Source organism: Glandiceps talaboti, chromosome 8, assembly GCF_964340395.1.
Source record: "Glandiceps talaboti chromosome 8, keGlaTala1.1, whole genome shotgun sequence".
In the NCBI taxonomy this organism is placed as follows: Eukaryota; Metazoa; Hemichordata; class Enteropneusta; family Spengelidae; genus Glandiceps; species Glandiceps talaboti.
The window spans coordinates 24,627,347-24,643,576 of record NC_135556.1 but is presented as its reverse complement, the minus strand read 5'-3'; the positions used below and the strand labels follow the sequence as shown (position 1 = coordinate 24,643,576).

Sequence of the window (16,230 nt, the reverse complement as noted above, 5' to 3'; positions counted from 1 at the left end):
ACAACTCATGAACTGAAAACATTCTTATCAACTCAATATTCACATGTTCATATCATTACGAGTATTACTGAAGAGATAAATTATATGGTGTGGGGGTTTTGTCCACAATCTCCAGTTATGTTTATCAGTTGTCATTTATCTGTTCATACATCATGTGCAGTACATGTACATTGCATTAGTGGTCATTGACTCTACAACCTTCAGATGCAGCTCAACCCATGATATGGTTTCCTAGCAACCATGTTATTCTCATCAGGGTGATTTTTGTAATCTACATGTACATTGTTGAGTGTTACTGGTAGTGAATGATATTTATCACAAAATGTGTGAAATGAGATTTTCTCCAGGCAGTAACTATACATGCCTGTGTAAATGCAAGAAGTTGCTGGAGAATGCAATACAATTGTGTAATATATAAAAGCAACTCCCACTGTAGAATGATTTCGTAGTATCATTTTAAGATGTGTGACAAATACACCATGTAAAAGAACAATCAAAATATCATGAAGATGCCCCAAAACCAGAATTCTTCACTTTGTAAAGTTGACATTTTTCCTTTTAGTGACTGATCAAAAAAGTTTGTTGCTTCAATCCTAATAAAAAAAAGGTATTTCTGTCCAGCATTTGTGAATAATTTCTTTAATTTGCCTTCAAATGATGTTTCAAATATATAATTGATGTTCATCAACAGATACAAAAATGTACCTTGTCAGGTATTGCTATATTGTTTTGTAGAAGGTACGTACACACAGGAAGGTGAATTTATTTTCATAACTACTATTAGTTTCAATATTTCAAATGGTTTCGACATATAATAGAAAAGGCCTAGGTCATGTATCTGTGATGATTCCAATGCAAACACCACTCGAATTTTGGTTTGTGTCACATCAAAACTGTTAAACAAACATTTTTCTAAGAATTTAGGAAGGTGTTAATTGTTAGGCAGTTTACCAATAACTCAGTCAGATTCAATACACCCTGCTTGTCTGCTACAGTAGGGTATTTCATGATATTGTACCAAGGCAACTGTCAATACCTGTAGGCAATCCGTATAGTATAGTAAGGCTATTGATATGAGACTTCTATAGCCTAAAGACTTGTATTGGTGGTACTATTTCAAGATCGCTCTCAACACGATAGCTATAGCTCAGTTTCAAGATCGCTCTCAACATGATATCATAGTTATAGCTCAGTTTCTTGAGATAGTAACATCAAGATAAATCTCTAGGCTATAGTTCTTTTATGACCTAGTTAAAGTTTTAATTTCATATTTATTTTCATTATTTTGACCTCAAAAAAATATTGTTGTGAATTTTACCTAGTACACAATATATATACATATGGTAAATTTATGGCCAAAAATTAATGTACCTGGCAACATGAAATATTATAACTCTTGTCATGGTTTCAGGTAATCTAATTTACAATATTAATGAGATTTCAATTTTCATGAATAATCGTAACCTGTCATTTTCCATCATTTCCCCCAGGAAGCTAATTACTGTTCCAAGTTCTCCCTCATGAAGTGTATATTTTCCAATGGATCTCTGGCCATTCCGTAGACTCTGGAGTGACTCCAATGATAATTATAATACTAGTATCATTTTGATATGAATATACACAATTGAATAGCATCCTTAACTTCAGACATGACAGACTGCTGATGGCATGCACTTGCATAGATTGCACCATGTTGTTGACATTTTCTTGAACCATAGCCAAGTAGTATAGCCACTGTCCATTCAGTAAAACTCAGTGAATTCACTCCATACCACAGTGGGTGGTAGTGTTTATTGGACCCATTCTAACAATGATTATGTTATATTTTTTAGCTTTCACATGCTGTCTATGTGTAGGTTTTATTTACTGCAGTATCAGTAAATTGATAAATAGAAATATACATTTCCACTGTATTTGTATAGTAACTAATAAGTACTTAGTACATCAATTTTCAGTTCCATGTTGTGTTTCAAGATTTGTGATATGTTTCTATAGAGCATTGGTTTCAGCATTTCACAATATGTATGTATGTACTTGTGAGTGCATTATGATCATGGCATAAGTTTCCAGATGTTCTCGTGTTTTACCATAAACCAAGTTTCAAATATCTTAGCTTTACAGAATTATTTTTACTGTATTGTAATTTTGTATCATGTCTCATGTGTACATATACATATACATATACATACATACAAGTGACAGTTCTCTGAGAATGAGTGTCTTCATTGGCAAGTCACACTTACTCGCACACAGAGATCTTGTTGTTTCTGTGGTTAGGGTTCAGGGGTCAGAGAATGGCTGATTGAAAGGCAGTGCCAACACCATTCAGAGAAGTGGTATATTACTCATGTGTGTGAATAGTGAAAGATATAGTTGAATCATGGAATCCACAGTACATGGTAACATCATTGTGATTGGACCTGCTGAGGTCATTTTGCATGACCATTACAAATGTCTAACTATAATACTTGTCATTTTGTATTATCTGTTCTACACACTACATTTATTTGAACTCTATCATTATTAGTCTAGTTCCTATACGGTATCATTATCTACACCTCCACTCACAACCATGTTGGCGTCCAGACTAAATCCTTATAGACAGAGGACATATTCACAAAATAAACTGTTGCATCCAAACCTCCAGTCAGGTGGGCATTCAGTCACAAATCATGAATGCTCGTTTTGGTGAACTTTTTTCCAATCGTACGCGTGGGATCATTTCTGGACCAACAATTACAAAATCCTTACATTGATGAAATGATAAACTTTGTTTAACCTATCCATACCAAATGTAATGATGTTATCACTGTTAATTAAAAGATAAACCAGCAATTACATAAGTGAATTCTAGGCTATCATACTTGTACTATCCAATAACAACAGTTAAGTTCATTGATGGTATCATGTGATTACATTATTACATACAGGTCTCTATGGAAACTCCAAATATCATATTGCACAATTCCTAGGTGTATTTTAGTATCTGTACAATTGACATACACTGTGATAGAGGTTGTTGATAATGACATGTTGTACACGCTGGGAAATCAAGTTTTGTGGTTGTGTTCTGACTGAATACACAATGAATAATTAGTTAAGAACGTCAGTGTGAAATAAATTTAGTGTAGTGTTCATTGAGTGCTGCAGATGATGGTCAATTCTTGGGTATACATGTATGTCCAAACATGTACGTCAATGTCTGACTTACATACGTAATACTGACTGCTATATGAGTATACTTTAGTAAAAACAGTCTGTGAATATATAATTAATAACATCAGGGGTTCTGTGAATTGTCCTAACAAGTTGATTGAATTGATTGTACATCATTGATGGGTAAAAGAGATTGATCAGAAAAGGAGTAAAATATGTGTATACCATGTACATCAACTACACATAGCCTGTTTATGGTACTGTACAATCATAGACCCTTCACGTGGAGGTTGGAGGGTCTATGGTGCAATGTACCTCCAAGGAGAATACGAGCTCAAGGGCAAACAAGGTATCTCAACAGTGCCATAAAACAGGCAACTGTAGACACAGTAATGATGTGAATGCATACATATTTTAATCATTTAAAATGAACATTCCAAATAAAACACAGATAGTTTTACATTGATGTGTTCTATTTGTGTCCATTTTAGACAAATACGTGTATATACATGTCTATGACATACCACAGTAACTATTTCCTCATATACTGGTATGTGGTTTTGTTGTCTATTTGGCCTTAGTTTGTAATCCTGTTTTGTCAACCTGCAATTGTATGTAAACAAATATGAGACTAGGATTAACATAATGCTCAACTATAGAGAGGGAGGGAGGAATGGGGGAGGGAGGAAGGAGGAGAGAGAGAGAGACTTTTCTTTGTAGCATGTCATATGTTAATAGGTACATATCTTATCTAGATGTATATTTGACTTGGTGAATGATAAAAAAGATGAGTATTTAGGTATTGATTTGTTTAAGCTGTTTAGATAACAGAAATATTTACAATACACAGAAGTGCCCCCCCCCCTTCCCACCCCCACTATTACAAATGGCATTTAGACTCCTCACATTAATAGGTACATATTTTATCCACATGTACATTTGCTTTTCCAAGTGATGATGAAAGATGAGCATTTAGGTATTGATTTGTGTAAGCTGTTAGATAACAGTAAAGCATAATTGATAAAAAAGACCACTAATGGATTGACTGAGTACCAATCCACTGTAAAACAATGAGTTTATGTATTGTATGGACATGATCTACGTCAATGCACAACTATTTATAGAATATGTAATTCATAAGTAGTGCTGTATAATTCTCTGCTTCTGCACAATCTGAGGTATATGTTTGTCTTGGCATATTCGTGTAGTTGCCATGATGTATATAGTTATTCCATCAGTCTTCCATTGGAGTGTCAAAATGTCGGCAATGAAGTCTGTTTGATGTACAGTATACAGCTGATGTTGACTTTGATAATTACAAGAAGATTGTTATTATATTAGTTTCAACTGATGTTGTCGCGGAGTACGCACATGTGATTTGTCATCAGGAATACACGACTAAATTTTATACAGTACCACAGTTGTTTGGTGGGAGCTATTGCCTGAGGATAAGACTCTGATTCTGTTGAACCTATAGGTTTACGCATCCCCATAGGTCCCAAGTTTGTAGTCATCAAGGGACTTGAAGCAATTTGTTTCTTCCATAAATGGGATATTACAGTATATGGATTATGGGAATATTGGACGAGGTACAAGGATTTTATGATATGTGAGATTTACTGAGTTTGACTACTTATAGCATGTATTTCACTGAGTCTTGGAGATTTAATTGTCATACATGCTGTGTGATTTCATGATGTGCTTTGTAGAGGATCTACACCTAGGCCATGGAGAATGGCAAGAACTGTGGCAGGAACAGTGGAAACAGCTGTTTGATGGTTTGTTATATTGATTTTTCCTAGTTGTTACATGTTTACAATTGAGATTTTTTTGAGAGAAATTATATGATATTCATAATGCTGAATATTTCATTTAAAATCCAAGTACTGTGCAAGACTTCCTAGCAATACTCACTATATATAATATTAGCCAAACAAAGGAACACATGTCTAGGTATATCCTGTATTAACTTTAGTTATTGACTAACAATCTCCCTTTCATTGTCTATTTTGCCAGGAAAGACAGTTCATCATTACTGCAATAATCTTGTGTGTTACCATGTATGAAACCTATATATTTTTTGTGTTGACACCATCTTTTACATAGAAGATACTAATGACGTAATATTTACTATAACACTTAAAGTTACATGTACTTTTGTATAGTATGTATTACTTATAAGCATCACATGTCATCAGAAAACACAAAATTACATGTCATTTTAACTCTGTTATCTGTTATTACCTTTAAGTTTAAGAATGATCATTAGCTACACATACTTTTGTAGTTATATTATACTATTTTTAGCATCACCCCACATCCTTCCTCACACAGACACACACACAGACATAGACACACACACACACACACACACATACACACACACAATTACTACACTCCTGTTAGTGGAGTCATTTGAATATGTATGATAGAGAATAAAAAGACAAATATTGGTCAAAGAGTCTTAAAATACAAAACTAAAATAAGATTTAATATTATATAGTATACATAGTAGTTTCTCTTTTCATTTCTTAGTATCACACATCACCACATCACCCCCCACGCATGCACGCACGCATGCAAAAACATACACATGCACTCTCTCCTTCCATCTCCAAACTAGCTACGCTAGATCAGAAATATCATTTACAGGTTATCCTATTTGCAACCTTAACATTCTATATTAGGTCAACCTGTCAGTGAAACATAAAAAAGGTTATTGATGCCAAAAATGTCAGTTCATAAAAATGAATGACCATCACCTTGTCAACTGTCCTAATTATTGATAAAACATAACATTGCATGCATGAACTGTTTTAGCTATTGGCCTTGGCTGCTGTGTGACATGTTGAACCTGTCATATAGGAAGTCACAACTCGGTAGACAGCATTGTCAACAACAATAACAGGAAAGTGTAAAATCTTTGTGACACTTGAACCTATCATTATATTGTGTAGGAATTAAGTCACAACTCAAGACAGCATTGCATGAACTGTTTAACTATTGGCCTCAGCCGCTGTGACACGTTGAACCCATCATATAGGAAGTCACAACTCCGTAGACAGCATTGTCGACAACAATAACAGGAAAGTGTAAAATCTTAGTACCAAACAATGTTCAAGGTCTGAATGTTTGTATAACTATTAATAGATACATTGGTACATGTATTCACAATACTAATAATACACTGTATGCAGATGTGCTGAGTTTGCCTATAATAATATAGATATTTTTCTCCAATACTTTCTTTGTGCAGCCAAGGAAATTATGAGTGACTTAAGGGGTCTTAATTGTCACCATTCAGTTGAAAGAAGAGTTTCTGTATTATAATAGTGATATTTATTTTCCAGCTGAATGAACAGACATAATAATAATAAAGAATAAGGAATAATATGATTACACCTTCACAAGCATCATTGTTGAAAAATCAGGGAAAAATAATAGTGACTTTGAATGCTTTTACTTGAAAGAGCACTGCAGAACAGTGACATAGACATGTGTTATGATGTAGAGTTACACCAGGGTATAAATCCTATATTTTCTGTTCAAACAAAGTATAGTTTTATTTCAACCAATACTCCATTCTAGTTGTTATATTTTTACCCTGTCTGCAAACATTAACTTGAACGTTACGCATTAATGCTTTCTCCAATACTAAAGTCAGCTGTCAGTAATTTTTTTTAATGTTATCTTCATACAATCAGTATTACATTAGGTAAGTCAGATATGTGTAGAAGGTAAACAGGATAACAAAAATAAGAAACTTGATATCTGATTCTGAAGGAGCAGGAAATGTGTAGTGGGGGATATAATTCACATTTGATGGGTAGAATAATGGATTTGACCTACACAGTGTAAACAGACTTAGATTTGACCCATACAGTGTAAGCACTCTCCTACATGGATGTCAATAGGATAAATCAATATTGTGTATTATGAATGTATTCACAAGTAGAACATCATTAGCTTTGGTTCTGACAATGACTCAGTCAACCCGTGCCAGTCTGGAGGTCTTTATAACCAGATCAATATTGTTTTATGCTATGACCGGATGTTACGTGTTAAGGTAGGGATGGATAGCACGCACTTTCTAGCAAAACATATATTTAGATGTTATTTTTCCAGTATTTATCTTTGTTCAGTGAATGAAAATATTAGTTGCCTAAGGGGTCCTGTCACTGTATGTCAGTGATGTACTGTAAATATAGAGGAGATTCACCAAAATAGGAAAAATTCAAATTTTTCAGAAAAACCTGTTTATGGTAAACACATGATATTTTATATAATCAAACTGGGTGTATATCATGTCTGTATATATCGACATACTGTATAATAGTATAGATATGTATAAACTGATACTCTCTCTCTCTCTTTGTGCATACGTACCACAGGAACATCATGTGATTTTGGAAGATACATCAGATCATATATAGACAGACACTGTCTATGATCAGATCATTCATAAAATGTAACAATATACATGCTATCATATATACATGTATGTATTTATATGTTATGTAGATATATATGTACATGTGTGAGTCTCAGGATGAAAATTGTATGTGTACATGAAACTGTCAATGACATGGCAATCACGTGTATTATGTTCCATATACAACACAGACTATATAACTTATAAGTACTACAATACATGTATGTATATATGTGCATAATGTTTATGTTAGCACATATACATGTGTATATTTTCTTGTGTAAGTGTAAACATACTATATGTATATACTATATGTATATAACAGACATAGGTGCATATAATCACTTAGAAGAGTAACAGCTGTCACTGTATATAATCCAGTCAGTGACCTGATAATTCTAAAATGTGATGTTAGTGTCCTGTTCATTCTTTTCAATTACAAAATACCAGAATACCTGCAGTGTATAATCAAATATTGACAGCATTCTCACAAGTCAGAACATATTTACTGCTGATGCGACAAAATTGAAAAATATGATCATGATATAATAAATAATGTGTTATAAATATGAAAATGTATATATATGTGACAAGTATACACCTCTTGGTAGTGTTTTAGAGAGTGTCATAAGAAGAATATGGTATTTTTAAGATGATGAGATTTCAGAGACTACAAGTATGAAATAACTAAGCAGGATATGTTTTCTTGACATGTGTAATGTGGCATGGCCCAAAGGGTTATAATGGTTCACCTGACGTCCTTTTCTAAACCAATCTTTGGTTTACTGTCTGTATTAGATTTTTTATATCATTATTCTTGTGTTTGTCAGTGTCATTTTCAAAATTTCAGGAAATTCCGCCCTTCAACTGCAAACAAAAAAAATACCAATATGAAGAAACAAATGGACAAAATTTAGAAAATACAATCTGAACAGAACATATAAAGTTGTAGTTGTACATAATATTACAGACCCTACTTTCATGTAGGGTGTATGATATAAAACAGGGACCTGTGGTGTGCATACGATATGTCATTAAATCACAGCCTCTTTTACAACACTGTCCAAGAAACACATATTTCCTTGCTTCATGCAGCAGTAATATGGTGTGGTCTGGCATGTGAGAATGACATTGTATGTATGTATGTAATACAAATGTATACGTGTACCAAGAATAGGAAAGAAAATTCCATTGAAATAGTTAACAGTATTAGAATAGATAGAGAAACAAAGAGATAACAGTAAAAATGACAATGGTATTAGTAGACTAAAGTGAACCAAACACAAATGAATCCATGTAGCTGTATACATGTAGCAGAAAGACTGCTTGTAGGCATTGTATGGTGTACATTAAGCTTTATACATGTTGTAGAGTGTAGAGATTGCAAGCTATAATGGCATGACAGGTAAACATTCATTTATTACTGTGTCTGTATTTTACCTTTTACATTACCAGTTTCAGATCTTGTTCATGAAATAAGTCAACAATGGGATGTACATAGAAATTTATTTAGTCCATATTATCGCATATATACATAGCTCTCATACATGTATTATCCAATGCATACCCTCACCATGCATATACAAATACGCAACAGATACATACAATGTGACATACACATACACACACACACACACACACACACACACACACACACACACACACACATATACATAATGGATGTTTTCCTTGGATATTACCTCTATAGTGATTACTACACTGGTACGTGATAGACTTTTATTTTTTTTTACCATTTTTCTTAAGAATAATCACATTAGCACCTGTGCCATTATGGTAATTTGTACAATTTTAATATTTATTATCTATTGATTTTATTTGTATAATCTTTCATTGGAGCAAAAACTTCCAAAAAGCAAGACTAGTTAGTTAGGTCATAGCTATTACAATAGTTCCCTACAAACTAACCCAAATTTTAAGGGTTCCAACCTGTACTTAACAACCACACGGCTGGTTTTCTCAACTACCATACAACCTGGCTGAACTTTGTCCATGCTCGGAAACCCCCCCCCCCCCACCCCCCCTTACATGTATGCATACATTCAAGCAAGCAGGCAACTATCATGCATCTGTGTGACCACTCTGTGTAACTCTATCTGGTACACTACTAGATGGGGAACTACTGTGTGTTACTAAGCAGAATCTTTTATCCAGTGAGTAGCAACTGTACATTCATATGACTGTTTGATATTTACAGACAGTGACATTGTCTGCCCTTTGTGTATGCTAGTACGTCTCTATCTAGTAGTTGTCTTCCCTAGTGATATTTCATTTTATGATACAGATTGATATGTATGGCTACTAGATTCAGTCAGTCTTAGTACATGAGAGAATGTGATATTTTAATGGCTTTCCAGTTGAAGTGTTGACCAGACCATTACAAAATTGATAGTTCTGTGTTGCTCCAAGGATCAGTATGGTACCATCCAGTGCAACATGCTGTCTTATGCACATGAGTGTTATATTAACCCTTAACATTTTGTGACCTTTGACATTGTTTAGTGACCCTTGACACTGATAAGTGAGTGAATTCCTATCACAGAATGTGCTGCAATGTTTACTAACCAAAATCAGATGTTGACATTCAGAGTCTACACTAGTACAATACTAGTGTCTACAATGACATGTATGGCAGTGTTCTACCCAGTATAGATTGCATGGACTGCAGTTAATTTACATACTGTTTTACATATCAATAGTCTGGCAATTTGCATATTATATGCATATCTTCAACAATGGTACTGTATTTGTAACCATGTAAAATTATCAAGGACAATTTATGTCTGTAAAATTATTAAAAAGTCTTCAATGATATTCAATATCTTTTAGTCTTTATTATCTGTCTTTTGTCATGAATAATACAGAATTAAAAATAATTAGTATGTTATTTACGTCATATGTTCAATTTCAATTTAGTCATATTGAAAGGATAGAAATGCTAAAAAACGTAGCAATATTCTAAATATATATAACGTAATATATATAACATTCTTTTTGGTGAAAATAAAATGAGTTAAGTTAATAATGTGTGATTGTATTTAGTTGTTGTAGACATTTAAAGTGCTTTATATGTCTTTAGAAACAATTTTTAAAAATATTTCTAACTAAACTCTAAAAACCATAACAGAATCTTAGCAGTGGTGTAATATTGAGCATGGTATGCATTATTGTGTTATGTTATGACAGGCATGAAAGCTCTTTGAGATAACATTTGAAAATAATTCTGAAAAACTAAACTCTGGAACATAGAATAATGTAATATTTAGCATGGTGTGTCAACTGTTGAACTTGTTCAGTTACTGTGGACATTTTAAAGTGCTTTTAATATAACATTTGAAAACAAATCCTGAAAATCTAAACACTGGAAACATGGAAATTGTGTAATATTTAGCATGGTTTTGTATCATTGTATTCTGTTATTACTGACATATGAATGTGCTTTGAAATTCTGGAGTGTACTAGAAATATATGATTGTATGTTTAGTAGGTGTTAGTGTTACAACAATGATATTCTAATGAAAATACTCCACACACACACAATACAGTGTAACAGCTGTAGTTTTGATTGACTCCAACATACTTGTTGCCATGGGGATTATAGATTTTGGTAAGTTTTCATCTCTGTGTAAAGTGGATTAGTCTACCACTTCTGTATACTACAAAATATTTACATCATGCAAACATGACTATATTAATTCTGCTGCACAAATAAAGTACATAGTCAGCAACTGCATTTTCAGTATATATATACATAGAGTGTAGTACATTGAAATGAAAGTCCAGACCATTTTTCATTAGTATTGTTTGCCTTTTGCCGGAGGGAGAAACATCTTGTAACAGATGTATAACTCTTTATTTTTGTTTCTCTGTCTATATATGTTTATTTAGAAATTATTTGTACCATCTTAATGATATGAATTATTGAATTATATATAGTCAATGAAATATACCATTGTTATAATATGTAGTGAATGAAATTCTAGGTAAATATATTTAATATTCACGAATATGTAATGACTGCAGTGTGTGTGTGTGGCAGACCAATGAATGAAAATATGCAAATTAGAAATGAAAGTATGCAAATTAGATGAATGTTGATATTACACAGAGTTGGTATGGTAGTGGCATTGTCTGTATTGCTAATGTTGATGTGAGCTCAAGTCTTCTAATAGGAGCAATTGTTATGTAAGTATGATGACCATGTAATGTAATATTTCTTTGTCAGTTAATTTGTTGTAACAGAAGGGAAAAAAATTGGGAAATGTAATTTTCTCTCAGATGAAAAATCATGAATGGTGATATTGTAATACCAGTACTTTTGTAATGGAAGTTTGATACCAGTTGCATATATAGATTTGTAGTATGTGTGAATGGATGGATTGATATACACTGCTTTGTGATAACAGTAATTTGCCATATGGATAGAAATGTGATGATAACGATATTATGTCATTTTCATACACAAAGAGTGGATATTTTAATTTTCATTTATTTTGTTGTTCCATGAATTGAGACTCATCATCTCATTGGTACCACAGTACTCTGACTCAGTCGGTCCACCTGTATACATTGATGGCTATATAGTCACCATGTAATGCATTGGTAGTGGTAGTGGTAGTAATTGATAATATAGAGTGGTGTTGACTTGTGATGTGTTACTCATCACTTGGACTATATCATACAATTTGTACTTCTCACAAACAGAAATGCCTAAAGCAACAATTTTCTCTTTTCAACTCAATTAACTTCTGATGATAAACATCGTTCCATAGATATATAGACTTGTAATAGTGTTTTCTTAGTGATTGTTTTTGCCTACAAGTACAAAGTTAAGATGAAATCATACTATACTTTGATATGCCAACTTTTATTCAATAATCTAGTTTTACTCTATTGATATTGATTTAAATATCATATGTATAATTCTTGATATTATTATTTTGAACTAGGAAGTAAAGCCATTCTATGAGCAATATTGCATATCCCATGACGGGGAAGGATTTGGTGGCAGATTTTGTTGATATTTAAGATACCTGCAACTTCTTCTGCCACTAAGCGTTCATTAAAGATAAAATGAACACTTAATGGTCAGAAATTGTGCGAGTGTGGCTTGAATACTAATTTACTGTACATTTTAATGAGTATTCTGACTTATATTTACATTAATTACTGATGATAAGTTAACCAGAAATTTGAAATTTGATTTGAAATCTATCATGGGGAATTTTTGTCACATACAGTAGTTTGCAATAACCTGTTGTTTTCAAAGATAGATTTCTAGAGCACTCATTATATAATGTGCTATATATTATGCGATTTGCCATTTTTCTAATGATATTGCCAGGTTTTTTAATACATGTACATTTGTGACACCAACAATAGATAATGATATAATGCAATACAGTAGAACTGTGTCATTAAGAAATGGACAATCATAAATGGGTAGTTAGCCCCTACCAGAGTGTGGTTGTCATTAGTACCTCAATATCCTAATCTTGAATAATTGATGATTAATTAAGAGTAATGAATAGTATGAGCATGGAAGTATCACCAATATAATAGGTGATACACTCATGGTACATGAGTACAAACAAGCCCCAGACCAATCATATATTGACCAAATTGTATCTCATACCATGTATAAATATCAACTTTCTGTATCAACATGTGCATTCTCAAGACATTCACACATCCAAGCACATTCACACATATTCACACATCCACACACATTCACACATCCACACACATTCACACGTCCACACACATTCACACATCCACACACATTCACACATCCATACACATACCAAATTTATGACCAAAATCACCAGCTGTTCAATGTTGTCATGGATTTTCATAAGAGGAAGCGCTGCATTGTTCATTGTACACATTTAAGTTTGACAATAACCCCTCGAAGTTTGGAAGCCTTTTTATACCCATGTCTCGCTCATTGGTTCAGATCTCTGTACCACAGTAGTCTGTCATCTGACAATACCACGTCTACAGATCAATAATTATATGAAAATTTATTATTCAGATATAGGATTGACTATTATTATGAAAAAATAATTGCATGCAAGGTCATAGGTCATAGAGTCTGAAAGCTATAAGTCTGCTGCTCTAGTGACTATGTGAGTGATAAAATCATAAAATGAAACCTGAAGACTGACTTGTAAATTGGAATACAATTTATAGACATTAGATTGCCATTAATATGGAGAAATATGAAACTCAAACTTTAATAGCAGATGAAATTTGGAAATGATATATAGAGGTATTGATTCTGTTTTTAAATGTAGATATTTAATAGGGGGTATATAGTGTGTAAGGGGTACCATTATATACTATTGTGTACTTGGGAGAGTTTATAGTGTAAGGGTATACAGTGTGTACTTGGGGAGGGGGTGTATAGTTTGTAGCAGGAAGCATGAGCCACTGAGCCAGGTGTACACTTTTACTGAATTATTATACTAATTATAATACCAAAATTAAGTTTTGATTGATGGTGACATTACCGATGCCATGTGAGTGATGAGTCAATATTGTATTTTGACTTATACTACAAAGAAACAGAGAAATTTGTAGAAAAAAACTAGTGACTAAAAACAGTATGTCTAGAACAAAATAATAAACAATCATATATAATCCTTCTGTGATAGCCCAAATGCGAGAACATGGGATTGAAATATTGGTTTTACAGCCTGTAAATGTCCGTGTCATGTCAAAATTGGGTAAGAAAAACTGTTGTCTGGTAGAGTATAAAAAAGTTGGCCCAAAAGGATGATTTTTTTTCAAATCCTCAAGGCTTCACTGATAAGAAAATACTAAATGAAAGAAGATTAAATTCACATATTGGGATTTCATGATGGAAAAAAAAAATATGCAGGTGTTATTTAACAGTCAAAGTATATTATATGAAAAAAATTACAGAATTCTCCAGTGTCTGATCACATACCATAAATTGTGTGTGGTGTCATCTGTATATCGACTTCATATTAATAAGCTAGACTTGAGAGGGATAATGTATGAGGGCCTGAATGGAAAGAAACCAACGCTTCAATGCTTCTCGTTGTTTGTAACGCTTATCGAGTTTCATCCTGAATAAAGATATTTTATAAATAAATAAAATTTGATCTGAAAGACCATCATGAAATTTGATAGAGTGGTTATTTGAGCCGACAAAAATATTTTATGGCCATTAAAAATATCAAACATTTTATTTTAGAAAAGTTGAGTTATAAAGAGCTTGAATTTCCAACTAGTTTCACAGCTAAGTATTAGTGGGTTTTTACATTTGAACTTAACATTGGAATAATCTGTCATACCTTTATGTCATCGCCCATTTATTCTCCATTTGTTAACGCATATAAGAAATGATGTGTTCTATCAAGAGACTGCCAGTGAGAATTAAACATGACATCTTATACTGTTGTCCAATTTTAACCCATATTTTTCTTTCTCTCTTTATCATCAGATTCAGATACAGAAGAAAAACTTGAACCTGAGACGAAAGATAGTGAAGAAAAGAACCAGAAACATCAATTTCCTAGAGCTCAGGTGTTTCGCGGTCGTTATCGTTACCAACGGGATGTACTAAGACCTAATATGGCCACCGCAGTTACAACACAAAGAATTAGTAGTATAGAGGTAGATAATCCTGCACCTAAAACTAGTGATGAAGAAGATGCTGAACCAGTAGGTAAGCAAAATGTCAACTAAAGCTAGACATTTTTAACTTTAGATAATTTTCAGCTGGTGGTATTTTAGTAACAATTCTTATTTTTCTTTGTGTCTAAATGTACTATTGCTGTTTGCTCTTTTACGTTTTTTCCTCAGTAGAACTGAATAAGTTGTTTTGGTTACTATAGAAACAGAGATAAAAGTATATGTCTGAATCACATCTAGTGAAATAATTACTAGAATTCAGTGATGCCAAACAAATTATGTATATTGGGTAATTTATCATTATGAATTGTTGACTGTGAATCCAATTAATTTAATTGTGTTTGACCCTATGATTCTAAATACTTTTCATGATATATGGTGGACTGTAACTATCTCAGGTTTAGCCTACGGTTGAACCCAGTATTCTGCAGCCTTACTTACTGAACTATCCAATAACATCAAATTAAATGTGTTTACTACAGTTTTATAAAATTTGACAAATATTATAAAATAAAGTGTTTTTTATCAAATTTGACAAATATTATAAAAATAAAATGTGTTTACTACAGTGTTATAAAATTTTCCAAATATTATAAAAATAAAATGTGTTTACTACAGTATTATAAAATTTTCCAAATATTATAAAATAAAATGTGTTTACTAAAGTGTTATAAAATTTTCCAAATATTATAAAATAAATATGTTTACTACAGTGTTATAAAATTTACCAAATATTATAAAATAAATATGTTTACTACAGTGTTATAAAATTTTCCAAATATTATAAAATAAATATGTTTACTACAGTGTTATAAAATTTACCAAATATTATAAAATAAATATGTTTACTACCGTGTTATAAAATTTACCAAATATTATAAAATAAATATGTTTACTAAAGTGTTATAAAATTTTCCAAATATTATAAAATAAAATGTGTTTACTAAAGTGTTATAAAATTT

General features: G+C 32.4%; 1 protein-coding gene across 4 annotated transcripts in view; it reads left to right on the top strand.

Annotated features, from left to right (window-relative positions):
* The window catches only part of LOC144438645 (uncharacterized), a 47,578-nt gene that overhangs the window by 18,752 nt on the left and 12,596 nt on the right, over nucleotides 1-16,230 (top strand). For 3 of the 4 annotated variants that reach the window (XM_078127767.1, XM_078127765.1, XM_078127763.1), the window contains one exon: nucleotides 15,078-15,302. In XM_078127767.1, coding sequence (XP_077983893.1) covers nucleotides 15,209-15,302 — 94 coding nt within the window. In that variant the 5' untranslated portion in view covers nucleotides 15,078-15,208. Of the gene's footprint in view, nucleotides 1-11,139; nucleotides 11,214-15,077; nucleotides 15,303-16,230 lie in introns of those variants that run through there. The other variant, XM_078127764.1, reaches the window with a different exon arrangement.